General features: G+C 36.2%; 5 protein-coding genes and 1 long non-coding RNA gene across 8 annotated transcripts; 3 read left to right on the plus strand and 3 right to left on the minus strand.

Moving 5' to 3' along the window:
* Positions 1-5,274: 5,274 nt before the first annotated feature.
* On the plus strand, positions 5,275-6,561 carry LOC130648287 (uncharacterized). Its single transcript, XM_057454327.1, has 2 exons — positions 5,275-5,476; positions 5,702-6,561. Exons 1-2 carry the CDS (start codon positions 5,275-5,277, stop codon positions 6,559-6,561), a joined length of 1,062 nt encoding a protein of 353 aa, XP_057310310.1.
* Positions 6,562-8,601: 2,040 nt separating this feature from the next.
* On the plus strand, positions 8,602-10,199 carry LOC130646911 (uncharacterized). The gene is made up of 2 exons (XM_057452575.1): positions 8,602-9,150; positions 9,224-10,199. The coding sequence occupies exon 2, from the start codon at positions 9,228-9,230 to the stop codon at positions 9,993-9,995; it is 768 nt and encodes a 255-aa protein (XP_057308558.1). The 5' UTR covers positions 8,602-9,150; positions 9,224-9,227; the 3' UTR covers positions 9,996-10,199.
* Positions 10,200-10,322: 123 nt separating this feature from the next.
* LOC130646910 (uncharacterized) lies at positions 10,323-13,088 on the minus strand. Of its 3 annotated transcripts, XM_057452574.1 has the most exons (6): positions 12,906-13,088; positions 12,560-12,718; positions 11,579-12,281; positions 11,076-11,454; positions 10,927-10,956; positions 10,323-10,747 (listed from the first exon to the last, which is right to left on the minus strand). In XM_057452574.1, exons 3-6 carry the CDS (start codon positions 12,065-12,067, stop codon positions 10,533-10,535), a joined length of 1,113 nt encoding a protein of 370 aa, XP_057308557.1. In that variant the 5' UTR covers positions 12,068-12,281; positions 12,560-12,718; positions 12,906-13,088; the 3' UTR covers positions 10,323-10,532. The 3 variants fall into 3 exon arrangements, with proteins under 3 accessions (XP_057308557.1, XP_057308554.1, XP_057308556.1); XM_057452571.1 differs by having other exon boundaries at positions 11,579-12,718; XM_057452573.1 differs by having other exon boundaries at positions 11,579-13,088.
* Positions 13,089-13,818: 730 nt separating this feature from the next.
* LOC130648288 (uncharacterized) lies at positions 13,819-17,944 on the minus strand. The gene is made up of 6 exons (XM_057454328.1): positions 17,414-17,944; positions 16,721-17,289; positions 15,287-16,565; positions 14,812-15,244; positions 13,977-14,764; positions 13,819-13,905 (listed from the first exon to the last, which is right to left on the minus strand). The coding sequence occupies exons 1-6, from the start codon at positions 17,942-17,944 to the stop codon at positions 13,819-13,821; spliced, it is 3,687 nt and encodes a 1,228-aa protein (XP_057310311.1).
* Positions 17,945-20,628: 2,684 nt separating this feature from the next.
* Positions 20,629-21,513, minus strand: LOC130648289 (uncharacterized). Its single transcript, XM_057454329.1, has 3 exons — positions 21,359-21,513; positions 21,171-21,280; positions 20,629-21,086 (listed from the first exon to the last, which is right to left on the minus strand). Exons 1-3 carry the CDS (start codon positions 21,421-21,423, stop codon positions 20,629-20,631), a joined length of 633 nt encoding a protein of 210 aa, XP_057310312.1. The 5' UTR covers positions 21,424-21,513.
* A 3,916-nt stretch (positions 21,514-25,429) lies between these two features.
* On the plus strand, positions 25,430-27,221 carry LOC130646912 (uncharacterized). Its single transcript, XR_008982787.1, has 2 exons — positions 25,430-25,470; positions 26,898-27,221. It is a non-coding gene; the product is annotated as an uncharacterized LOC130646912 (long non-coding RNA).
* Positions 27,222-27,697: the final 476 nt, after the last annotated feature.

A 27,697-nucleotide genomic window follows, 5' to 3' on the forward strand; every position in this document is an offset into this window, starting at 1 on the left:
GCGAATGATAACTCAAAATTTCGAAAAATTTTATCCAACCATCCAGCCATTAACGCGCGCCATTAAATCGCCGATGTTTAATGATAACTTTGGCACCTCCGGCAGTTTCCGCGTGAACACTTTTCACATTTTAAAGCGAAGCACAATAATCGCTGCAATTGCTGTGGAGAGACAACAAGCGTATAATATTTTTTGTCATTTTAGTTTTTCCAACTCAGTATATCAAAAATTTCGATCAAAAATTAGGGTCAGTCGGGTGACTCTAACACCAAATATTTGTGACGTCCGCCTAATCATTAATAAATAAATACTGACCGGTTTTGATAACGTACTGTGAAATACAAAGCCTGGCTCAAAAGTACAGACCGAGCTTGTGAGGTCTGTGCCCCTGACAAATGGCTTTGTATTTTACAGGGCAGAATCAAAACCCGTCAGTAGCCATTTTATAGCTGAAATCTATTCTCATCTTTAAAACAACAATCAAATTTTGCACATGATTAGATGGAATACCAATACATGGAATCACAGTCCTGATATTTACTTGCGCACGCATCTAAGTGATTATGTAATGCCCGATGCGCACGCAGAAATGGAGGTAAAAATGTAAACAAACTAATCAGAAAAGTTACCTCAATTTCTGCGCGCGCAGGAAAAATACGGCACTATAATTGAGTGTATGGCAAATTTTAATCCACAACTACTTATGTACAGTTCAAATTTTAAAGGGAGAAGAAAACGTTCGAAATTACGTTAAAAACGAACCAACCAAAAAGGGTATTTGTTTCAGTTATTTTAAACCGACTTACCCTTCCAAACATTCCAAGTCAGCTCTTCGTCTGAATCAAATGTCTTTTCGCATGTTACGCAGAAGCAAATTGTATGTTCAGCAGTGGCTTTTACTTCTACTTTTTGCTCATGAGCAATCAGAGCTCTTACAGCCAACGTTCCATGTGATCCAGATGTTGGAAGCCCACGCTGGGAAAGGAAAAATTGAAGTTCAGCCATAGAAAGTTCTAAAAAATTCTGCAAACATTTAATATCTTTAACCGAAGCCATCAAGCTCACTTGATTTAACTTTTTAGCTCTTTTAATTAATTTTTTTGTGTAAAATATATAAGAATTGATTAAAAATTAACTTGTATAAACAGAAAAACCACGCCACCACATAAACTTCGCATCCCTGCTAGCAGCGGTGTTGTATTTTGTCATAGTGATTACCCAGAATGCTTTGCGCAACCGTGAAAGATCTATTACGTCTACCGTTAATGATCGATTAGGCCCCTGGGGGCTTATTTGTCAAAATGGGTTTTGGGGGACGGGGCTTATTTGGGAGGGGCGTGGCGGGGGGTTAAATGGGAGGGGACTTATAAAATTATGCAAAAGTCTTAGTGTGCTAAAAAAAAAAAAACAACAATTTTAATAAACACAACATATATTTCTAAAAGTATAATAAAAACAAACACTAATCGATCTCAATATCACTATTGCATTCTTCGTCCTCGTCTACGATCGTCTCTAAGGGAGCCGCATCAATCATTTCCTCCGGCATCTGGGATAAATGGGTTGTCTTCCGTCTCGTTTACCAGTTGTATTTGTTCATTGAGCATTGAGGGTATTTCGAACTCGTTGGGTGAGCGCAGAAGAACACAAGATGTGAAATTGAAAAGGAATATTTAGACGGGTCTCCTAAATTTGCTTCTTTGTATGTGATATTATGATGAACACTGGCAAATTAACGTTTATGCCTTGTTTATCTGCCAAATACACTTGATTTACTGAGAAAAAGCTCTTTGTAGGATGTAAACATATCCAAATTTAGTTTTGCTTCACCCAGTGAACGGCTATCATGAATTGCGTTTGAACATATAAACTACATTGAAAAGGCTTCATTTATTTTTTCCATGAAGACTTTTGTAGTGTTTTCGCAAATACTAAACACGGTAGAGCAATTTTAAAGTAACAATTTCTGCACTTGAAAATTATGAAGTATGGATGACATTACACACTGGTTGTTCACGTTCCAGCTCAAAGATAGAAATTTTGACTATTCTTTCATAAAACCGCAACTAGACATTCAACAATCAAGAGCAAAATTAATATCCCCAAAGTAACTTGTGAGGAATTGACGATTGATGTATGAATACAAAGCATAATAGTGAACACTCATGGTATTTAGGACATACATTGCTTGTAATGTATTCTCTAAGGCTCAAACAAACGGATCATGTCTCGTTGGGTAAGCGCAGTAAAACACAGGATGTGAAATTGAAAATGAATATTTAGGCGTGTCTGCTAAATTTGTTTCTTTGTCTCTGATATTATGATGACCACTGGCGAATCGGCCATCATCCCTTGCTTATCTACCAACTACAAGTGATGTACTGATAAGAATCTCTTTGTGCGAAGATGTCACGATAATTTTTCGTTTGTATATAGTGCGAGACCATTATGAACGCCTCTTTACTACAGAGAAATACACTCTACTACAGGCTACTACACTCTACTACAGAAAAATACGCTCTACTACAGAGAAATACATTCTACTACGCTCTACTACACGCTACTACACTCTACTACAGGCTACTACACTCTACTACAAAGAAATACGCTTTACAACAGAGAAATACATTCTACTACGCTCTACTACACGCTACTACACTCTACTACAGAGAAATACGCTTTACTACAGAGAAATACATTCTACTACGCTCTACTACACGCTACTACACTCTACTACAAGCTACTACACGCTACTACACTCTACTACAGAGAAATACGCTTTACTACAGAGAAATACATTCTACTACGCTCTACTACACGCTACTACACTCTACTACAAGCTACTACAGGCTACTCCACTCTACTACAGAGAAATACGCTTTACTACAGAGAAATACATTCTGCAACGCTCTACTACACGCTACTACGCTCTACTACACGCTACTACACTCTACTACAGAGAAATACGCTTTACTACAGAGAAATACATTCTACTACGCTCTACTACACGCTACTACACTCTACTACAAGCTACTACAGGCTACTACACTGTACTACAGAGAAATACGCTTTACTACAGAGAAATACATTCTACTACGCTCTACTACACGCTACTACACTCTACTACAAGCTACTACAGGCTACTACACTCTACTACAGAGAAATACGCTTTACTACAGAGAAATACATTCTACTACGCTTTTCTACACGCTACTACGCTCTACTACACGCTACTACACTCTACTACAGAGAAATACGCTTTACTACAGAGAAATACATTCTACTACGCTCTACTACACGCTACTACACTCTACTACAGGCTACTACAGGCTACTACACTCTACTACAGAGAAATACGTTTTACTACAGAGAAATACATTCTACTACGCTCTACTACACTCTACTACAAGCTACTACACGCTACTACACTCTACTACAGAGAAATACGCTTTACTACAGAGAAATACATTCTACTACGCTCTACTACACGCTACAACACTCTACTACAAGCTACTACAGGCTACTACACTCTACTACAGAGAAATACGCTTTACTACAGAGAAATACATTCTACAACGCTCTACTACACGCTACTACGCTCTACTACACGCTACTACACTCTACTACAGAGAAATACGCTTTACTGCAGAGAAATACATTCTACTACGCTCTACTACACGCTACTACACTCTACTACAAGCTACTACACTCAACTACAGAGAAATACGCTTTACTACAGAGAAATACATTCTACTACGCTCTACTACACGCTACTACACTCTACTACAGAGAAATACGCTTTACTACAGAGAAATACATTCTACTACGCTTTACTACACGCTACTACGCTCTACTACAAGCTACTACACTCTACTACAGAGAAATACGCTTTACTACAGAGAAATACATTCTACTACGCTCTACTACACGCTACTACACTCTACTACAAGCTACTACAGGCTACTACACTCTACTACAGAGAAATACGCTCTACTACGCTCTACTACACTCTACTACAGAGAAATTCGCTTTACTACAGAGAAATACGCTCTACTACAGAGAAATACGCTCTACTACACTCTACTACAAGCTACTGCACTCTACTACAAGCTACTACAGGCTACTACACTCTACTACAGAGAAATACGCTTTACTACAGAGAAATACATTCTACTACGCTCTACTACAGGCTACTACACTTGTGCTTTATGGAGAATAGCACATCATTATCTCCACCAGGCTTGGGAACGTACATAGGTCTAACACATGTTGAATACTATATCTCCTTTATATTCAGGAAGTAATACGTGAACGACTTACCATTCTCGGTAAGTAAACACGGTAAACAGACACTAATGATTTAAAAAACTGTAAAAATTAAAATAAACTTGCTATGTGGTAGCGAAGCTCTTAAAAGAACTGTTTTTGATTTAAAATAAGATTTACTTGATAAATAACTTATATATAAACTTTATAACTCCTTTATCTTCAGGTGCCTTCTTCTAACTATCGTCCGCATGGTATGTTACAAGGAATTGCATTTCGGAAATGTTCCCGGCCAGTTCGGGAAAGTGCGGGCGGTTTCCGGGTGACAACCGCCAGTTTAATTCGAAAAGTCGCCCGAACTCGCCCTTATATATGCGGGCGTTTGCGGCTTATCGGCACCCTCTTAAACTTCATTGCAACTTCAGTTTTAATGAAAACACAGGGAACAGCCTTTCATTACCGGTTCAGCTAAAATAATATGTCAGTCATTTTATTTGCACAAAAAGTTTTCAGGAAAATATAAAAAAAGATGTAGCTACCTAGCTAACTGCATTTAGCATAACACTTTTTGTTTAAGAATATTGTTGTAGCCAAACTGCATTTTTATACTCTCACTTTCTAGCCAAAGATAGGAGCTAGCTAAATGGCTACAGTCTCAACACAAAAATAAATGGTGGGTAGGAGGATAAAAACTGTTATACCATACAGAATAGTAATAAGTAAGGTTCTAGCTAGCTAGCCTCCAAAATCTTCGTTCCTAGCCAATAATTCTAAAACTGGTGCGTTTAAGATCTGTACGTGACTAAAAACGTGACAATATATTTATCTTAACATTTTACACCATACAAAAAAACAATATTACAAAAATAAAAAGCTTATTCTCGGATCCGGGTTAATCACTGACGGTAATTTTCTGCGCATGCGCGATTTACTGCAGTGAAAACAAACTCTCCTGGAGCAGTCATTTTAACCTAGCGAAGCTGGAGTGAACACATAGAAGTTTTTAAAATGCCAAATAGTTGTGCTGCTTTTGGTTGTTCAAACCATAATTTAATGGAAAATAAACCTGGATTCTACAGATTTCCGAATAACAACCCAGAACGAAGAAAAATGTGGATAAGTGCATGTAAAAGGAAAAACAAAGATGGTACTGCTGACTGGAACCCAACTGGAAAAAATGTTTATCTCTGTGGGAAACATTTTACAACTGGTAAGTGTTATTTATAAAATTTTATTAATAAGAAAGCTCTCTTCATTGTAAAATAGACCATGCTCTGTGCTATATTATAAGAGATTAGTAACTCTTTTAGGCTGGCATTGTTTAGCTAGCTAGCTAGGTACAGTATTTGTTTTTCTTTATTAGGGAAACCAGTAAAAGATCCTGCACATCCTGACTACATACCAACTATATTTGTGTATACACAAAATAATTGAGAAAAAAACAAGAAGAAAATAGAAAGATTCGAGTCAGCCAAAAAAAGAAGCCTAGCAAAAGCAAGAACACCCGTCGCACCAAAAAAACAGCGTACCTTAAATTTTGTTTCACCAGGAAAGCCACCATTACAGCAAAGTAACACATTTATTTCACCACCACTATCACCATGTTCTAGTACTACATCTCTGATGTCACCACTGCCAGAAATGCCTGAAATGGAAGTAGACTTTTCTCTTTCTTCACAAACACAACATTTAACACCAGTAACTATATCAAGACCAACAACCTTAAATGCAAGTACCCAGAACACAAGCTCAATTTTGGATAATAAACATTTAATTGAAATAACAAATCTGACAGAAGCTCTTCAAAAAGCAAAAATTACAGTTAATGATCTTGAGAGTAAATTCATATGCTATGAACATCTGAAAAAAAAGCCAGCAAAATTTAAATATAACACTGGAATAAACAAAGATCAATTTGACACTGTTTTTGACATGGTGAAAGATTCGTTGCCAAAAAAATTTCGATCGAAGATGCCTTTCAAAGATCAGTTGCTGATGACTCTTGCAAAGCTGCGTTTGAACCTACAATTTGAAAATATGGCAGACCAATTCAACTGTCCAAGAAGTACTGCCCATGAAGTATTCCAAAGGTGGATCGACTTACTCTCTACAAAATTATCATGGCTAATACATTGGCCTGATCATGATGCAAGCATTCACTCTCTTCCAAATGTTTTCCGACAATATTTTCCAAGGTTGACTGGTATTATTGATTGCACTGAAATTTTTATTGACAGGCCAAAAAAGTCCTTTATAATTGCAATATTGGGAACTGTAAAAAATTTTTTATCATAAGCAATACAATTGAAAAAGTCTTGACCAGGAATCGAACCTGGGTTTCCTACTGTTTAAAACAGTGAGGTGTCCTACCACTGGACGATCAAGACAGATGTGGCTATAAAAATAGCCGGTTTGACGTTTAAAGTCATGTCACTGACTGTGTTGAGATACCTTTTGTTTTCTGGCCTTTCGACACAAGGGACAATACCATGAACCTTTTGGGACTCCTTTCAATTTAACACAGCTCAAATGAAACCATTCATACTTGCAAGATGTAGAGTCACAACCAATAAATGTTTCGTCATTAGGATTGTATTCAGACTGACAGAGACAATACAATTTTTCACTTGCATTTGCTTGAGGAGGAGGAGGTGGAGCTTTAACAACTTTACGCTCTAGTCTTCTTGTCAATAACTCTGGTATAATGTGTCGGAGATAAAACTGTTCAACTTTGTCCATATTCAAATTGATGAAGTTCACATCAAACAAAACCTCAACAGCATGTAACCAATGTGGAGTCCACACAATAAAAAAACAGCTTTTGCAATTGAAAACAAACATTTGAAACTGTACTTGATAGTAATACCTGTGCTCTTTTTTTAACTTTCCTTCAGAATTCATAACAAATTTGTTGTCAGATACAGAAGCAGCGAAGGAAACAATGTTGCGATAACTGTACGGGCACTTGATTTCAATTAACTTTTCTTCCTTATGACAATCACATGTGAATATTCCATCAGGTGTAGCCCCAATATACGTCCGTTCTGGTACAAGTTTCAACCCACAATCAACAATCTTTGCATTTAAATGGTTACTACGTTTTAAAAAATCAGCGACAGCATGTTTCTCATGGTCAAGGCCCCAACGTAAAGAGGATACAGTGGTGGATACAACAGATGAAATTTTACAAATCCTTTTGATTAGGGACTCTGATGGAGTTTCCAAGTTAGTGTGGAGAACATCATATACTTTTGATGCAGTAATTCTGCCAACACGTATCTCATGCCAAATAAAACTTTTCGATTGTTTCGTACTTGAGTTGTAAATGTAATCAACAACCTCTGCTGACAAAGTCATGTTATTATAAATATCTCTTGACATTTGTTGTAACTTGTCACCATCTTTATCAATGTTGTTACTGTTAAATAGCGTTCTCAATGACTTTGGTAACTTGGCTCTTCTAGGTGGTTCATATATTGGCACGAATGGTTTATAAAAATCAGAGAATGTATGCAAAACAATGGATTTTTTGTCCAATTTAGACAGTTTTGATAAAAACCTTGCCTTTTCTTCATCAGTTGGTGGAACATTACTACCAGGAAATTTATTACTGCTACGATTGTTTTTCTTAAAGTTCTCAACAGCCTTCTCTGAATAAAATTTAATGTCAGAAATCTTCTTCGGTGCAACTTTTTTGACAAAATCGACATTCCACTTACATGCTTCTTCAGTACATGCTTTCTTAGTGAATCCAGCACGAACAGCAGCCTCGATTTTAAATAACAAAGCCCCTATGTGACTACATGACTCACCAAGCCCAGCCATACATGTGCAGTGGGCAGAAAGAACATTAACATTTTTTATGTCCACAATAATCCAGGGTATGTGAGGATCCTCATTTACTCTTTGAGAAGGCATAACTTCTGCCTTCAGTAAAATATATGGCCATGTTTTGTCTTTCTTAAAGAAAAACACAGTTCTAACCCATCCACTAACAAATTGATTGTGGGCTTCCAAACTTTTTCGACTCTTCATAGCTTCTCTTGTAAAAACGCCAGGGGTGTTTACCAAGTAATCATAAACCTCAGGGTACTCCAAGTTTGGCCACTTCGAAGGATCGTTGATCCAAGCATCTGCTGGCAATTGGTATGGACAAGTATCCAAATTAACAATTTTTAGCTTATTAAAATATCTTGTTTTCGCTTCGACACTTATTTCTTCAATGTTGTAACTCATTGTGTCATAGACCTTCTCTTACAGTAAACTGCAGTGAAAAAAGCTTTCCACAGCTAGCGCAAAACGTTTGTTTTCACTGCAGTTACTCGCGCATGCGCGAAGATTGGCCAATCTTCAGCGGTGTGACGTCAGCCCGGATCCGAGAATACCAGAAGTTATTAGGTCACTACAAAATTCTTATGAAGAACTAGTGAAACATCGTTGTCGAGGTGGTGATAAAAGCAATGCTTACATTAGTCCTAGAGCTGTGACTGGTGAGGTTGGCAGACCAAAGTATGAAGTGCCAAAGGAACAAGTCATTAGCTTGAAAAAGATCGGATATCAATGGAAGGACATTGCTCAAATGCTTGGTATTAGTATCAAAACACTCCGTCGTCGTCGTAAAGAATTTGATTTACCTTTTGGAGAAGCAGAATATTCAGACATAACTGATCAACAACTCGATGAAATAGTTCGAGAAGTGCTTTTGATACTCCCAAATTGCGGCGAAAGAATGGTAATAGGTGCAATTACCAGCAAACATATTAAGGTGAAAAGAGAAAGATTGCGACAATCAATCATGAGGGTAGACGCGTTGAGCAGGGTGATGAGACGAAGGAATTGTATATAAAGAAGGAGGTACAATGTGAAATCTCCAAATTCGCTGTGGTAAGTAAGTTTCCCTAATTAACAAACGGTGTTTGCGTTATGCCCATATCCATTTCTTAAAATATTCTTTTAGGCATATGGATGGTCATCATAAGTTAATTAGATGGCGCATTGTGTTTCACGGATGTATAGATGGTTATTCAAGATTAGTAACATTTCTCAGATGTAATTCAAATAACAGAAGCACTACCGTATTAGATCTATTTCTGGAAGCCATCAATAAATACAATGTCCCTAGGAGAATTCGCACTGACCACGGTACAGAAAATATTGAAGTAGCACGATGGATGCTGGGACACTTTGGTGTGGCCAGTAAGCCTGTCATAACTGGACTATCAGTGCATAATCAAAGAATCGAAAGGCTTTGGCGCGACTTAGTCATACAGGTGGTTGATTATTTTAAAGGCATTTTTTATTTCATGGAGCAGCAAGAAATGTTAGACCCCGTAAATGATGTAGATTTGTACGCATTGCATAGCGTGTTTTTGCCTAGAATTAATCGTGCTTGCGAGGAATTTGTGAAGCAGTGGAATAATCATCCTTTATCAACTGAAGGCAATAGAACGCCGTATCAGCTGTGGACTCAAGGCATGTATATGAACTGGCATTCTTCTGATAACGGTTTGAGACAGATAATGGAGGAAAATGAAAACATTGGTACACATGGAGTCGAACTTGACGGTCCAGCTCCTTTAATAGATTCGATCAACAACGTAAATGTTCCTGAGATAGCTCTGAATTTACCAGACAATTTTATGCAAAATATTGACCCACTTTCTGAAGACCACAATCACGGAATAAACTTGTACATTCAAACTCGTGAATTATTGGTACATGCGCTATGATAAGCTGATGTACGGTCGAATAACAAACAAACGATTTTAAGCTCTCGCGATGGAACATAAGGGTCAAAAAATTAATTCGGTTGGTGGGTTGGCGTTTATTTGGCACTTGATAGTAGGAGTATGTAAAGTTAAAAAGTTGTTAATTTTTAACAGAGACAAAAATGTATTTTAGTGTATCAAAGAAATACTTTAATCAGAAGTTCACATTTACTCGTATTAAATAACAAAAACTTTAGTAATCACTAACAAAACGTAGTATCCTACACATATATTTTTCACTAACGTAAAAAACTTTCAAGCCTTTTATTGTTATTAGCATTATGAAAATTAGTTAAGTCAATAAGTCTCCTTTTTATATAACGAAAAGTAAAGAAAAACTGCAGAAATGCAAAATAAAACATAATGTCAACATATAATATAACAATCTTTTTATATAATATATAATAATCTTATATAATAATCTTTTTAAACTTCCAGGTTTGTATAACTTTGGACGTTTTAGGACGGCAAAAAGAAAAAAAACCATGTATATATATATTAAAAACTCACAAACGTCCAAAACCCTGTCGTAGCATCAATTGCCTTTTTGAAATCGTTATATGCATCATGACAAATTGGAATCGAAAGTATCGAAAGACACGTATCTGCATCAGGCAATGGTTTACCTCTCCTGTTGAACTTTAGAGTAACGCTATTTTCTAAAGGAACTGGCGAAGAGCAACAAAATACTAATAGGTCTTTTGTTGTGATAGCTAAAACAAAAAGAAGCTGCAAATTTTACACCCATAAGAAATACATCAACTTGCAAACAATATTAAAAATACAAATTATAGTCCTATAAAAAATTGGAAAAATTTTCTAGAAAGTAAAAATGTAAAGTAGAATGATGACACATATTTTAGTATCTTAAAAATATACAAAATAGAAATACCTTCATCAACTGTATCTTCATTGCCGTTTGCTGAGATACAAAATACAAAAATAGATACAAAAATAACATTTTTACAAAGTGGATTGCCATTCTAACATTGGAAACAATGATTTTATATATACTGCAGCAAATTTAAAATAATTATATACCTAATGACATAACATAGTCTTTAAAGAACACCAGTGCTTTCTCTTCTGCCTCCTTTATCGCCTTAGGTAACTTAAATTGATTGTAAAGATCTTCGGCCTGAATCACAAGGTCAGATGTGGATTGAAATACATCTTTCCAAATGCTTCGATTGTTTTTTAGCACACTGATAAGGGAGATGGTTTCAAAACCTTCTCGTAGTTGCTCTGTTTCTTCATGTCTCATTTTAAAGATGCAATATATAGTTAACAGATACAAAGCTGTGTCCTTGGTCTTAGTTGTAAGCATGGAATGCCCAAATCCAGCAGCTTTAAGTTCACACTGTAAGAAATCATTACTTTGATATGCAAACATTTCTTTGTCATCATCACATGATCGTATCTGAAAAAAACACGAAAATTTATAAATTTAACATTCTCATCTAAAAATTCATGACATAAAACATTATAAAAAGTCAAATAATAATAAGTTAGAATCAATAGTACTGAATATATACTATAACCACCTGCTGTATTATGTGTCGTAATTCAAAATCTGGAAAATCTTGATCTGTTACAACAGAATATGCTTCTGCAATATCATTAGTAATCAAAAAATGGACATATGCAGGAGATAAACCAATAACTGGTCCTCCGTTATGTAGAATGCTATGTGCAATAACTTTGCCAGCATAGAGATATAACTCACTGTCCAAGTGGCATTCATTGTGAACAGGAACTTTATGATTTATATCTCCCTCAAACAATTGAATGCTTCCTTCTCCACGTATCAATCGATCAAGTAATATGTAGAAATATTCCCTTTTTGGACCATCTGCATCCATGCCTTCTTCTCCATTTTCGAAGGTTACTTCTGGGAAGTAAGATATGTCAATTTGACCACGTTTATGTTGAATTAAAGTGGTTTTTAAATATGTATCTGACCTGTTGATTGAAATTTTTTGTTTGTTCCCTGTTGCCGCATGAATTGTACGAATATCAACCAAATTCTTCATCACAAATTCTGTACTGCAGCCAAGTTTTTTTTCTGATTGTTCAAGCACAAGATCCTTTGATGAACTTTGAGATGATGACTCAATTTGGCCTGTTGAAGTATAGTTATTTACATCTTTAATTAATCCAAATGCTGGCGTTTCTAATAATCCATCGTCACTGTCAGATTCAACCTTTTCTTCCTCTTCATAGCAATTGATGAATGCACTAAAATAACTTTTAGTTATGTCAATTAAAGACCTGATATATATGCACCTGTTTATACCAGGAGAAGACAAATGCTTTAAAACTTTTCCATTTATGTTATTTATGCCTGAAGGATTCATTAATTTTTTATGTACAGGTTTCATAAATGAAAATTGATTCTTGCTTGGAAGTTTATCTTGGAACTTTTTCAAAAATCGTTTCTCTGATTTCCTCCTCCTGAGCTTCAAGTAAAACTTCGAAGGCATTAACAATAAATCCTGATGATTGTAAATGTTCCTTTAATTCACCTTTCGGTATAACTTTAATCTTTGGTGAAGGAATTAACACAAGATCTTTCATGAATGTTGCAGATTTCCTTCGCTTAGAAGTATTACTATTGGTATTAGTAAAAGGTCTCTTGGTGGTAGATGGTAATCGTCTGCTGAGAGTGTTCCGATCTGCGTGTTCTAAAATAATTCAAAAATGACATTACAAAGGTCACAAAAATAGCTGTTACCCATACCAGCTCTTTCGGGAAAAATATATATTGTAGTCATTGTAACTTGGTTTTTAGCTAGATTGCTACTAGCTATATAAGTCACAAAACCAAAAAACTGAAAGTGGTTTGTGAAACAAAATAACGTAGCTTTTTACCATTTTTCTCTTGTCCATTTGGACGGAAGAGTAAATGTACAGCTTCTTCAACATTGTTTGATTCGCTGTTCTGCTCGGGCTTCTTTTTGTGCTGTTCCAAAGCACGAACAAGGTTGCTGAGGCCTTCAAGTGCAGAGCTCATGTTGTTTTCTTTCTGCGCCATTTTAGGAATGCCACAGGAGGGCGAACAAAGTAATAATTTGCAGAACAGGTTACGCTGTCGAACAAAAATGATTGATTGATAGAGCCTGGCCGTCGGACAAAAATGGTTCTCCAACTGTTTTTCATTTTTTTTCAAAAAAATGAACAATAAAATAAATCAAATTGTTTTTATATCTTTTTGTTTATTCGTTGTTGTTTTTTCATTATTATTTTTTAAAAATTTCAAAAAATAAGTATTTTCTTCAAAAAAACTGTTTTTTTACAAAAATATTCTTTTTTTAAATAACAAAATATTTTTTTAATTTTGTCCCCTCAGGCGCGCCATATATGATGATTGATCCAGATTTTATTTTCCAAATCTTCTGCGTAAGCATGAGGGTGAGAGCGAAGCTCGATAACCCAAAATCCTACTTTGAAGACAGAACGTGACTCGCTGGCCGAGTGTACCTGCTAAAGCCAAAAAGGCATAGGGCAGGGAGGGCAGGGCACCCTCATGCTTACGCAGAAGATTTGGAAAATAAAATCTGGATCAATCATCATACGTAAGTACTCGATTAATCCTTCAATTTTATTTCCCAATCTTCTGCGCAAGCAGAGTATGAGACTTTAAAGCATAAACGCGGCCAGCTAGTGTGGTGAAAACAAAACAAAGGGTGAGAAGGATAAGATAAAGAAAATTTGAATAACTGAGCAAACTTCTTTTAACAATATAATGTTACAATCAGTATGTAAATGTTAAAAAGAACGCAAACTAAGATTCATGACTTGTCGCTTCCATAACTAAGTCCAAGAGCGAGGCACCAAGATCATGAAGACTTGTCACACACCAATAACATCTCTACAATAATAACGATAAAAGGTAGAATCCCTACTCCAAGTGCCATACTTTAAAATGACATCTAGAGGTACCCCGGTAATTTTTGCTTTACTCCCAGAGGCTGAACGACAGCTGCCTGGGGAAAAAACACTGGTATCAATACCGGCTGAGGTCATAGCTGATTTTATCCATCTTGATAGTGTATCCTTAGAGGCAGCATGATGAGGTTTCCCAAAAGTTACAAAAAGCGGAGCAATTTCCTTAGATATCAATTGTTCTCTTTTTGACAGGTAGGCTTTGGTACATTGGAGTGGGCATAAATCAGGGTCAGAAGGGAATGCCCTGTACATCAAGGTCCTATCAGTCTTTTTAGGCCGTGTTGTTTTAAGCAAGCCAGGTAAGTGACATAGCATCACATCGTCTGTCAAATCTATATACGGAACAGATATATTATGGACACTGTGAACTCTTTGATCTGCTAAAATAGTAAGGAGACAAGCCAGCTTGATGTTAATATCCTTAAAGGATAAATCTTTGTTAGGACTAAGAGACTTTAAATAAGTCAAAAGAACATTTGTATCCCATATTAAAGAGTATTTGGGGGTACTTGGTCTTATATTAAAAACTCCTTTTATAAAACGGCTTATCAATGGATGCTCTGAAAGAGAACTGTAACCACTGATTGAAACAACTGAAGCAATAGCACTTCTAGTTGTACATAAAACACTATATCCAGATCCACCTTTGAATAATTCAGTAAGGTGTATGAACACATCTTTCACATTTGGATGATAGGGATCAATCGACCTCCCAGTGCAATATTGTATCCATCGTCTGATTGGACCCGAGTATTGTTTCTGGGTACCTTCTCTCCATGATGCTGCAATGATATCGACAGTGTCTGATGGAAGCTCTTTACCTTGTTACGATTCCCGGAGACAGGCAGCATGAGCAGCGACAAGGTTTGGTGTAGAGGATGTTGTCTTTTTGTTCCCGGTAGAAACAATAATCTAGATGAAGGAGGAAATAACACAGGTGTCCTGTATAACATATTAATTGCTTGAGAAAACCAAGGCTGCGAAGACCAGAAAGGTACTACAAGAATGCCTGTGGCTTGATCTATATTTATCTTTGCAAGAACTTTTCCAATCAAATTAAATGGTGGGAAGGCATAAAAGTTTAAATTCGACCAGGTCTGAGCGAAGGCATTTACAGCTTTAGCATCTGGATCAGGTCTTAAAGAAAAATAATCCTCACATTTTGCATTGAGTCTGGATGCAAAAAGGTCAATATCAAATTTCCAAAAAATGTCGGAAATTATGTTAAATTGTTTTACATTCAAGGACCATTCAATGTTATCCTGAAATTATCTTGATTTATAATCAGCTATAGTATTTAATACACCAGGTATATGACAAGCTGATAACCAAACATCACATGTTCTAGCAAATTCCCATATTTCAACAGCCAATTTATTACAAGCAATGGAGTGAAGGCCCCCCATCTTTGTTATGTAGGCCACAGCTGTGGTGTTATCCAATCTTAACTGAACATGTCTATAATGTCTTATTTTCAAGAAGGCTTTGAGTGTAAAAAATGCAGCCAACAACTCTGAAGTATTGATATGCTCAGGTAATTCTCCTTCAGACCAACGCCCCCCTATTTGAGAGTTTCCGTCAGTGCCACCCCATCCTTGAAGACTAGCATCAGAGGATAAAATAAGATCAATTTTAGGCAATTGTATAGGTCTGGTAAACTGAGCCATTGTGAGCCACCACTGTAAATCCTTAATAGAAAACTCTGAAATAAAAACCTTTGAATCAAAATTTCCATGGCCTAGTTTGAGTGCTAGATTCTTATCTGTCTCCAAGGACCTGTAATGTAACTTGCCATACTTCACGGCATCAAAGGCAGAAACTAATGTTCCAATAACCCTGGAAACAAACCTAACTGTGGGGTGATGCATGTACAGCAAGTCCTTACATAGACACTTTAATTTTATGACCCTTTCCTCGCTTAAGGCTATTGTCATCTGAGCAGAGTTTAACACAAACCCTAAAAACACCATACATTGGGTAGGCACAAGAATTGACTTGTTTGGATGTACAGTAAATCCTAAGCTGCTCAAAAGTGAGACAGTTGCCGTAATGTTTCTTTGGCATGATTCATAAGTATCACCTTGCAAATAAGAATCATCTATATATACAACAGATACATGACCTGCCCCTCTTAGTACTTTAAAGGGTGCTTTAAGAACTTTGGTGAAGATCCTAACAGCTGGACCAAATCCAAAGGGTAAAGCTAGAAATTGGTAAAATTGTCCATCCCAAGAAAAAGCTAAGAACTTTTGGAAGTCAATATGAAAAGGGATGCTGTGGTATGCGTCCTTTAAGTCAATACTTCCCATCCAAACACCTGGTTTGATAAGACATAAAACATCTTGCAGTGTTTCCATTTTAAAATGGCGATATCTGACAGATCTATTTAACTGTTTAAGGTTGATAATCATTCTTGAGCTACCATCTTTTTTAGGGACAATAAATATACCTGAAAGAAAACAGTTATTTGTTGCTTGTACCTGCTGGATTGCCTTCTTTTGTAAAAGTTGTTGAATTTCCTTACTTATAGTTATACAATCTTTTTGTGAAAACTTCACTGGGTGGTAAGATGACACTGGGACACTAATAAATTCAATTTTAACCCCATGCTCAATTATGTCTAGAATATACTGGTTTGAAGTGATAGTCCTCCAAACTTCCAAAAATTTGTGAGTATTACAAGCTTGATAACGCCTAACTGCTAACTCAAGGTCAGCAACAACAAGGTCTTTACCTACCATTGTTTTCTCCCTTTGTACCCTTTGTACTTCAGGGTTTGAGTGTACCTTCTCAGGGAGTGGTTTCGATCTTTTGAGAAGGTCTTCTCGTTTTTTGACTGGTTATACTTTGCAGAGGAGGAATAACTGGAGGATGGCTGTTTGTACTTTTTAAAATTATTTTTTGAATATGGTGTAGATGGTCGTGAGAGCACCTTACTAGTTTTCTCCTCATCTTGCAATGATTGGATTCTTTTGTCCAAATCATCTCCAAACAGCAACAAGTCTTCTTCAGACACATCCTTTGCCAATCCTTTTAGGCGAGGCATTGCACCGATTAATCCGACTCTTCGATACTGATTTAGCTGCTGGTTGGCGTTACCGATTAGACAAAGAGCATCTTTAGCCAAATTTAATAAAATGGATGGTTCTATTACAATAAGGTTTCCTTGTTTGGGTGCCTTAATAATTTGGTCTGCCAATTGTAAGATATGCACTTGGCTTTTCGAAACAGTGGTTTGCAGTTTCTGCAATACCAGATCATTTGATCTTTTGCTGTCTGCCTTGGCCCATATAGGTTTATTGCAGCTCTTTACAGACAAAAAAACGGCAATTCGTGAGAATTTGGACTTTTTCTAGTCTGCCTTTCAATTTTTCATTGGTAAGTTTCTTCGACCACATGAGTTTAGCCATAGATGCTAAAGGTGGAGCTACTTCTGTGCCAAAGGAGTCCTCATGGTTATACTCTTTAATGAGGTCAGACCAGACATCTTGGTCTGGGTCCTCTAACTGGTTGTCTTCTTGCCCCAGCATTTCATTCATTAAACCATCATACAATTGGTTGGATGCTGATGTACTTATGGCATCAACATCTTTTTTACTAGACCTCCTAGTAGAAGAACTAGATTCTACATGACTGAGGCAAGAGTCTGCTGATGAAGACCTGGATCTTTTCCTTCCTCTAGGGTGATCTGCAGATATGGAAGCATTTGCTTCATTTTGTTTATCTGCACCATGACTCAGACCAGGAGAATTGTCTCCACTGCGGTCCACATGGAAGTTATTATCATTGTTTAAAACATCGGCTCGGAGGCTGTTCAAGGAAGTAGAAAATTTTTCTCCTAGGGCTGTGATTGCTTCCAGCTGCTGTTGTTGCATGGCTGGAAGGAGCTTAGTTAAAAAATCCATTGGAGTTTCTAACACTATGGGTTCACCACCTTCTTTTGGAGCTGAGGTGTCTGCCATCTTGGTTGCAGCTCACCATAAATTTTAGATCTATAGCAGTAAGTAAATAAATAAAATTATATAAGAGAAGGAATAAATATAATTCTCTACTACTTATGGAAAAAATAATAAAATATAGCTAGCTATAGAAAAAGAATTAAAAACGGATTAGCATAGCTGAAGTTTACCAATCGCAAACACCAACAAATCGCACACGTCCTTCACATTCAGTAAGATTTGGGAAATGAACTGCTGAGGATTTTGGGTTATCGAGCTTCGCTCTCATACTCTGCTTGCGCAGAAGATTGGGAAATAAAATTACAGGTGCTTATTGAAAATAGAGCAACCTCGTCCCCAAGGTCTAACCCATTTTACGGAGTGGTGGCCAACGACAATTCGCCGCTATTAACTTCATCAACAAGGCAAAATGCCCTGAGATTTCCTAATTGTTTTATTGGCAAGAAATAAAGAAATTATTTACGATAAAATAAAGAGATTTTTTTTACTATAAGTATAAGAGGAAACTACCGTATTCCAAAAAAATGCGTTTTTCTAAGCTTTGTGCAATTTAATTAAAGTAGGCCCCAGTCAAAGAAGGCGTTTTTTTATCACGATCAGGAAAATAATAAGCTGAAAGATAATTTTAGGAAAAACAACCTTATTTTAAACAATAACCTTAGCCTACAACAAAAAAAGACAATACCTTTTATAAAACTACTAACCTTTATATATACCCAACGCTTTAAAGCCAATTAAAGACGTGCAATTTTATATAAGTCTTGACTTACTTTGATCATAGTTGTTTTGCGTTATTTTTTTGAAGAAACCACTCAAAAGCACCAAAAAATCTTGGCTATCCAAAATCTGTTTCTACTTTTCTCCACAATTTGAAAACTAGTACCCAGCAACCTCGTTCCCAGGGCAATTTTTCGCTTTTTTGATATCCGAGACGGCGCGAAAAAATGACCCTGGGCCAGGCTGGTTAAAATCAGCACGATTCGTGCTGATTTTTAATTTATGCAAATTTTGGTCATTTTGTTAAGAATTGCATGCGGACCGCCGAGAACACCGTATTGCTATAATTTATGCAAAACAATCTTGGATCGAAATCAAGGATAGAGTTTTATTTTTAATCAGAAACAAGTTAGCTAAAGTGTTTTGAGTTTTTGCTTCAAGAAAACATGATTGCAGTGTTTGCTTCGCTTTTTTTGCCCACGAACAAATTTTAAAAATATGTTTATTTTAAAGTTTTCAGCCATCTATGCTAGCTAGCTAGCAAAGGTCCGTACTTTTGTAGCTACAATGTAGCAAAGGACGTACTTTTGTAGCTACAATGGTTGTGCAAACCAAGGTAGCTAACTATACACTTTTTTAATGATGATTTTTAGATATCTTTATTTCATATTATAGTTAAAAGTGAAAGTACTTTTAGCTAGCTACCAAGCCACAGAATTCTCAGAGTGTTTTGTGATTAGAATTACTGAAGATGCCTATTATTATTTTATTATTGAAATTATTTACCCAAGATAGCCTCTTCAGTTCCTGTTGGTACTGCTATAAACAAAGGTCCTGCGAAGGAAGTCCTAGCACATTTAAAGCCATTTGAGCTACGAAAGTTGTGCAAGCACAGAAATCACTCAACTAGACAACCGCCTAACAAGTGTTAACTCAATATCTTTTTTTTTTATTCTTTTTTATCATATTACAGTTTCGGTTTTCACGAAACGGGTCCCTGGAAACTCATTGACAACTAAATGGCCACTATGGTCAAACCAATTGACCTTTTTCAATAAATTTATGTTTGTTGCTTTACTAAGAGATTAAAGTCATAAAACATAGGATGTTGCATTTCATGCAGTCAGAGAAAATTGTTATTCAATCTGTAAAATCAATTGTTATTTAATCTGTAACCGATTTAATTAAGCGTATTACTATTTAGTTAATTAAATGGTATCAACTTCCTAATCCAGTTTCTTAATCTTTTTCAACCAAATCAACAGCATATGATTTTATTTTTTTGTTTATGTGTTCTGCACCAAAAGAATATTAGAGTGTAAAAGAAGGTATGTTCCGGAGAAACAGGATTTGTTATGTATACCTGTATATACCTTGTGTTGTATTTAAGCTAGCTAGATCGCTGCTAAGCATGTCTTCAAGGAAACCTTCATTGTTGTTAGCTACCTCCTCAACTGCACTGCAAAAAAAAAAAACGGAAGCTTACTTTACCAGGCTCTGAGTACAACTAAAAGCTATTTAATTTTATTTGCACGTTAACCTATTTTAACAATGCCAAATATTTTATTTTTCACAAAAATAAATTCAGTCCAGAAGAACAAACATTCCAGCGTCCCTTCTGCACATAAACTTAGCCGCCATTATTATTTTTCTGTTATTATTCAATTTTTTACGCATAAATTAATTTATCTTCATAATTAACGGAAATTGAGAAACCAATCAGATCTCAGAACTGACCAGTGTGACCCAGGGTCATTTCTTCTCGCCCTCCGAGATTGTCAGAAAGAGAAAAATGGACCTGGGGACGAGGTTGAGTACCCAGGTATGTTCCTACTTTGGGTAGGTTCCTGCCTTAGTTGGTTGAAAATCGTCTACTTACGCGCGCGATTTGTGGTGGCTTTGATTTTGATACTATTCGCGCCCCTTTCAACTTTTCGTTACCACCATGACAGAACGCAGCCCATACCAAATCACACATTTCTACGAATGTGTGAAATTAATTGTGGCTTAAAAAGGCTTGTCAAAGGTTCAGGAATGCTATTTAATTCGGTTTCGTCAGCAGTGTCAGTTTCACTATTGGTAACTGTAAAATCTTCTGGATCATTGTCGTATAGGCTAGTAAGAATTGCAGCATCTGGATTTACTGTATAAAGTTCTTTTAATTTTTGTTTATGAAACTCATTATTTAAATGTGTGGGATCCCTGAAAGAAATAGGCTTCTTCATTCTATCCGACACAACTTTTTTTTCTTTGGGTACTGTTTGCTTCTGCTTTGGTCTGCTGAAGTCTATCTCAGTCATAAGAGCTGGTTCTGCGAATCGTCTAGAGCGTTTCCAAGCGCAAAGTTTACTTGTACATGCAATTTTGTTTATTCCTAATAATGCACCGGCTTGCATCTTAAATAATAGAGCCCCAACATGGCTGCATGCTGAACCAAGTCTAAACAAAATGTAGTGTATTAGAGCTAGGTTGCCTAATAAGTTATATACACAATGTTTAATAACCTGCTTACCCGGCCATGCATGTGCAGTTTGCAGTAAGGACCCAGCCACCCTTCTTATGTAATGCAACCCATACTTCATATAGTTTTTGTTTTTGGCCTTGTCTTTGACTTGGTAAAACCTTTAAAATGCAAGTAAAGCATTAAGGGGAGCAGTCATAAAAAATAAAAAGCTAACAAATTAGCAAAGGCAAACAAACCTCTGTTTTAATGTAACAAAATTCGCTTTTTGCATCAATGTTATGATAATAGACGTCTTGTACATGACCACATAAAAAAAAGTTGTATGAATCCAATGATTTAAAAGCCTTCATCGACTCGTGAGTGATACCACTACTAGGACTTTTCACTAAGTACATATGAATATCTCCAAATGTTATATCTGGTAAATACTTTGGATCGTTTTGCCAGTCTTTTAAGGTATAAGGATCTGGTAATACCTCATCATTGGCTAGGGTGTGCTTTTTAATATACGAAGTTTTCTCATCTTTATTTTCTCATCTTTGTTTTTTATCCTGCCAGCTTCCACAAGGTCCGAGAAAATGTAAACAAATGATGTCACAACGCAAGCCGTCTATTTGTTTCTTACTGTCACGTTCTCTAGCCATATATCAATCTTAAACAAACCAATTTTAAGATTCTGGCTTCCAACGTAGAAATGTAATTTTATGTTAGTCAACATTATTGCTTTTCGTGTTATTCTAACCAATCTGATTTTTACTTCACCTGGGTTTGTGGCTTGCACAGCCACATACAGTTGGCTGCAAGATAATTTCAAAATAATCTTTTTCATACTAAATGCAATCATATGCAATTAAGTAGTTAGCTACCACTTTACTGTGATATAAACTGTAGCAAAAGTCAAAAGTTTATTAATGACACAAGGAGAATACATGCGCTATGTGCCATGCTAAATGCAGCTAGCTAGGTAGCTATATCTTTCATTATTTTTCTGCAAATAAAATGCCTGAGCGATAGTTTTAGCTAGATGGGTAATAACAATCTGCTCCCTGTGTTTTTATTTAAACCGAAGTTGCGTGAAATTGTTTTTGCAAGAGGTGTTATGAAAACTTATTCTGCAAAATAAAATAACTGAGTAATTTTTTTAACAGGACCGGGTAATGCCAGGCTGTTTCCTAATTTCTTTTTAAACCGAAGCGATAAAGATTTTGTAAATGGTATTATCGTTGGCTCATGTGTTTGACACGATTCACCTGTTAAGCGCTCTGCCTGGTGTTGACGATGAGCTAATCCTGTGGGTTTTTTTAAACCAAAGTTAAGATATAGTTATTGAAAAAAGGGTATTATGCCTATAGGCCTGTGCCACACTGTTTAACTTTACTAAGCGCTCAGTCCGGTGTCACAATTAATTTCTCAACTTTCACAAAAACTTATTCCGCAAAATAAATTATTATTAACCGATTGTTTTTGCTATGACGGGTAAAAACGGTTTGTAAGCTCTGTTTTTATGTCAGATATTGTTTGGGAAAGTTATTTTCTGAAAAATATGTTACAGTTGTATCACTATCATGGTGTATGCGTTTCACTTAATTTACGACTATTGTTACGACATACTGTATACATGTACTAAAGCGCTCCACCTGATGGTATGGCGCAGTTTACGGCTCTTATTAAACGCTTCACAGAGTGTTCAACACCGGGTCACACCTTGACTTGTGGCTTACCCCGGCGTTTCGCGCCGGGTTTTCCGGCTAGTCTCTTTAATAATAGCCGTATTTCGTCTGTCTGTTCGTGCGTCTGTTTGTCCTTCTGTTACGGAAACATAAATGCGATATATAAAGGACGGGCGACCCCGTGGATTTTTTCACGGGTTAACGACTTCTATATTATAATACCCGTAAATGTCTGTCTGTCTATCTGTCACGCAAAATAGTAGCTTAGCTGCGCAGGTGGCGAGACGCACGCAATGCGGTATAAAAAGGACGGGCGAACCCGTGGATTTTTCGACGGGCTAACGACTAGTCTCTTTAATAATAGCCGTATTTTGTCTGTCTGTCTGCGAGAAAAACGTCGTATTACGGAAACACGAAATGCATGATATAAAGGACCCGATTTTTCCACGGGTAACCGGCTAGTCTCTTTAATAATAGCCGTATTTTGTCTGTCTGTCCGCGAAAACCGCGTCCTGTTACGGAAACACGAAATGCGATATATAGAGGACGGGCGACCCCGTGGATTTTTCCACGGGTAACGACTAGTCTCTATTATAATAGCCGTATTTTGTCTGTCTCTGCGCAACATGGCGGAGCAAGTAGCGAGACCCGCCGAAAATCCCCGCGGCCCTGCAGCTTTATTTCAAATCCCCGGCAGACCCCGTTTTTTTACCGGCCTTGCTTTGCCGCTCATTGTAATAAACCAATCACGAGGCTCCATTTTCACTAATGACCAATCCAAGTGCTTCGCGGCCTCAGCATGCCGACGGGAGGAAACATGCTACCCCTAAGGCCATTTTGGTTTGGAAGTGATGGTGTGAAGTTTGTAGGTTTCCTTTCAATCCTCCTTATTTCTTCTGAGTACTTTTTATCCTATAGGATTATTTAGTTTGTTTTCACATGTTAAGGTGAATATTTCATCACATTTTCTTAATCTTAAACAAACCAATTTTAAGTTTTTGGCTAGCTACACAACGTACATTTTGAGGCAGCTAGCTATAGCTATCTTTATTTATTCCTATTCTTTTAAAGTTTTTATTCAGTTTGGTATATTGTTCTTTATTTTTATGTTGAAGTTGGGTCTACCTATCTAGCTCCTTTTAGCTCTACCTCTGGCTAAAAAGTGAAAGTAGCTAAATGCAGTTATAGGCAGCTACCAATTTTATTACTGCTATGAAAGCTTATGCTGAAAAATAAAATTGCTGAGTATATATTTTTTTAACTGAACTTGATAACGACAGGCGGTTTCCTGATTTTTTTTAAACTGAAGTCGCGATAAAGTTTTTTTAAAAATGGTTTTATGCCTATACTCATGTGCGACACAGTCTAGCTGTACTAAGCGCTTAGTTCGGTGGTAACAACGGGCTGTTTCCTGTGTTTCTGTTTAACCGAAGTTGTGATAACGTTTTTTACAGAAAAAAAGTACACACTGTTTACCTATACTAAGCGCTCAGCTTAACATTTTTTTGAACTTTTCCCGGGAACATTCCCTGAAAAATAAAGAAGGTTGGCCAGCTGCTTTCGCTATGGCGGGGTAACATTGAATTGTAATCTGGGTTTTTATTTTACCTAAGTTGTTGAAAGTTATTTTTTGAATAGTATATTACACCGGAAACACCATAAAGTTGTGTGCACTTCACTTGATTTTCTACACACTATATGGCTGTACTAAAGCGCTTTACCTGAATGTGTGGCACAGTTGACGGTTCTTATTAATCACTCAATCTGGTGTTGCTGGGTAACACAGCTACTTGTGGCTTAACCCGGCGTTTCAACAGAGTGTATTCTGTGTTTTGTAAACCAAAGCTTCAATAGTTTTTTTGAATAGGGTCTTAAGCCTAAACGCATGTGTCGCACGATTTACCTGTACTAAGTGCTCAGTCCAATGTCACAATTAATTTGTTAACCTTTACTGAAACTTATTTCGCAAAATAAAATAAAATTGACCAATTGTTTTTCCTATGACGGGGTAACAAATGGTTGTAAATTGTGTTTTTATTTTGGCTAAAGTTACAGTAGAGTTATATTTTCAAAAATACACTACAGCCGAAACACTATAGTGTTGCGTGCGCTTTACTCGATTAACGACATGCTGCGTACCTGTACTAAAGCGCTCCACCTGACCGTGTAGTATAGTTTACGGCTCTTATTAAGCACTCCACATAGTGTTCAATGGCGGGTCACACCTTGACTTGTGGCTTACCCCGGCGTTTCAACGCCGGGTTTCCCGGCTAGTCTCTTTAATTGCGCCCCGCCGAAGGGGCGCACATTTAGTGGACCGCGGGTATATAGTGTTTGTTTTATGTATGGGAGAAGTTTTTTTCTTACTCTCAACTTCGCGGGGGAACTTCGGCTCGAACATCCAACCTAGGTTTGATATAACACAACCTGTATGTTTGGTACCATCAAGACAAAAATAACACTGATCGAGCAAAACTTATCTTGTCTCGGTTTCTTTGTTGTCTCTGAAGATTTGACTGCCATAAAAAATATTAATCGAGATTCTTTTGCTATGTTAATTTAAAGCTTTGTAATATTGTCTCGTTTAATATGCTTAAATGTCACTGCAGCCTACGTGAATTTATCTTCAAAAAAAGGTTTGTTTTTCTTTGTCCAAGTTGTTTCGAAACTTGTTAACAGTAAGTAGAAGGATTACTTATATTTTATATGAAATTAAACTCAGAACGGTTTATGGCGTTGATCCAAAGGCCGCAATTTATAAATGCATCACAATTTAAAGTCAATCAAGAACAGAACATTCCGTGTATGGCCATGACTAAAACTGCTTGCATTTTGTTGGTCTTCCCTTCCCGATGGTCTGGCTTGTCGTAATAGCTTTAATGATGTAGCTAGGGAGCTAAATACTTATTTTTAAATTCTTGCATTTTATAAGTTAATAGTCGTAAAACTACTCTCACTTGTACTACAGCTATCAAGCTAGAACTGCACAAAATAGTGCTTTCATTAGAGTCCCTTTTTTCAGAAGCAACAAAAAACTTTTATCCTGCCCTGTGTAATTTTATCAACGAGGGTGCTGATAAGCCACATACACCGTAAAAAGTATAGGCGTTTTGGGTGAGTAAAATAACTTCTAAAGGAACCTTTGTGAGGCTGCTATCATGTATTCTTGCGGTCAGAATGTTCTCCTTCGTTGCTATCCGATGGAGAACAAAGTGGCCTTTTCACGGTCAAACCTTCAAAGTAGCAACCTTACTTAAACAGAATTTACAAGTAAAACGTCGTTAAAATGTCGCAAAATGGCAAAAATTAAGCAGTATCTAAAACATATTAAAGATTTGACTTAGAAAAAAAGAATTCCTTGAAAAATCCAGTATTGTATTTATGAAGATTTCACCACAAAAACATTAATTACGGCATTTGTACCCCATTTCATAATGGCTGCCCGTGATTGGTTGACACGAATCCGACCGCAAGAATATATATAAAAAGATATTTGTTGAATCATGAAAAAATATTGTTGTTCATTGCACGGAACAGTCAAGTTGAACTGATAAATTAACCAATAACATAACATAGTTAGCCCTTGCAGTACAACTAGACGCTACCCACAGTATGTTACAGGTTTCTTTGTTTTCTTCCCTTTTTCATGTTTTTTCTTGAAATTATAAATGATGTTGTTGATTTATCAAATCTGACAAATTTATTAATTGAGTGTCTACCCTTTTTTGTATCAATTTGTTGAATTCAATTCGAAAACAATGACCAATCAATTTCCTCGATAATAAACAATCAAATTTGTAAAATTCAATAAATCGATTTCAACAAAATAAGTCCTGTATTGTCCACAGGTTTGAAAATCTTGTATCGCCTGCTTAATATTATACTTGTTTAACAACGATATCAAAGCCAGCTTGACTAAATTTATATATATATTTTTATTTATATAGTATACCTTTTGTGTATCACATGGCATTGATTTGTATCTTTTTAATAAATTCTAACTTTAAATCAGATAAGTAGACAATAATTAAACAACCTAGTATTAATTCAGTTCTGGTAAAATTGTATTCTTCTTTCTCAATTTTAAATATACTTTCTTTTTCAGATCATTTGTTATCAAACCATGCACCATCAGCATTTTCGAAAAATCTTCAACGAGAGAAATTTTTAAGGATTTTATTGGTAACTTAACAGAGTAATAATTCATTGAAATTGAAATTGTTCAGAAGTTATTATATATATTCGAATCGTGAAATTCATACATAGCAATCCTGCATCCTGGAATTTTCGAGATCAGTTATAAAAAAATCCAGTTAAAGTTTTAACTATTGTTTTAGAATATATACTATATATATGTAAAAAAAAAATTATTTTTTATTTATCAAGTTGTATTTTACGTTAATTACAATAATAATTGAGAATTAGGATACTTATGATGTGTTTATATACCCCATTGTTCTCTGTTTTAAAGTCTACTTCAAATTTCAGAATCTTTTAGGCTAATGACGGAAATCTTCAAGTCGCAGGGCTTTTTATTTAAAAATTTTCCCCTGGGTAATAAGCTTATTCACAAGCCTCTATGCAATTCCGTACTGCATTTCTATCATATTCGTCATATTTGGCGGAAAATGTTTCAGCAGAATAGCTTTCAGACACAATTTGTTATTACAGCACAAGAATTTTTGGAGATTTGATAAGTCAAAAATGTATGCGTAAGTCTTTTGAACGAATTTTAACCAAAAATCAAAAGCAATGATTACGTGAAATTACACAACAAGAAGGCTAGAGGCGTTTAAAGTGTACATATATTTAATCAAGATCTAACTTTATAGATAGAGCCTTAGCCAAATGTGAAAATAACGAAAATAATAAGTTCTAACACTGCAGTTTTTATAGATTTCAAAC

Source organism: Hydractinia symbiolongicarpus, chromosome 6, assembly GCF_029227915.1.
Source record: "Hydractinia symbiolongicarpus strain clone_291-10 chromosome 6, HSymV2.1, whole genome shotgun sequence".
Taxonomy (NCBI): Eukaryota; Metazoa; Cnidaria; class Hydrozoa; order Anthoathecata; family Hydractiniidae; genus Hydractinia; species Hydractinia symbiolongicarpus.

Excerpts from the sequence above, each read along its gene's own strand:
- LOC130648287 (XM_057454327.1), top strand. The coding sequence starts at position 5,275 with ATGCCAAATAGTTGTGCTGCTTTTGGTTGTTCAAACCATAATTTAATG. Across the intron at positions 5,477-5,701 it reads TGGGAAACATTTTACAACTG|AAAAAAACAAGAAGAAAATA; the intron begins GTAAGTGTTATT and ends AAAATAATTGAG.
- LOC130646911 (XM_057452575.1), top strand. The coding sequence starts at position 9,228 with ATGGATGGTCATCATAAGTTAATTAGATGGCGCATTGTGTTTCACGGA.
- LOC130648289 (XM_057454329.1), bottom strand. The coding sequence starts at position 21,423 with ATGTACAAGACGTCTATTATCATAACATTGATGCAAAAAGCGAATTTT. Across the intron at positions 21,281-21,358 it reads TTTGTTACATTAAAACAGAG|GTTTTACCAAGTCAAAGACA; the intron begins GTTTGTTTGCCT and ends TGCATTTTAAAG. Across the intron at positions 21,087-21,170 it reads AACTGCACATGCATGGCCGG|CATGCAGCCATGTTGGGGCT; the intron begins GTAAGCAGGTTA and ends GACTTGGTTCAG.
- LOC130646910 (XM_057452571.1), bottom strand. The coding sequence starts at position 12,517 with ATGCCTTCGAAGTTTTACTTGAAGCTCAGGAGGAGGAAATCAGAGAAA. Across the intron at positions 11,455-11,578 it reads TACGACACATAATACAGCAG|ATACGATCATGTGATGATGA; the intron begins GTGGTTATAGTA and ends TGTTTTTTTCAG. Across the intron at positions 10,957-11,075 it reads AGACTATGTTATGTCATTAG|CAAACGGCAATGAAGATACA; the intron begins GTATATAATTAT and ends TTTGTATCTCAG.
- LOC130648288 (XM_057454328.1), bottom strand. The coding sequence starts at position 17,944 with ATGGCAGACACCTCAGCTCCAAAAGAAGGTGGTGAACCCATAGTGTTA. Across the intron at positions 17,290-17,413 it reads AGGACTCCTTTGGCACAGAA|AGCTGCAATAAACCTATATG; the intron begins GTAGCTCCACCT and ends TTGTCTGTAAAG. Across the intron at positions 13,906-13,976 it reads GTAAAGCAAAAATTACCGGG|AGATGTTATTGGTGTGTGAC; the intron begins GTACCTCTAGAT and ends TTATTATTGTAG.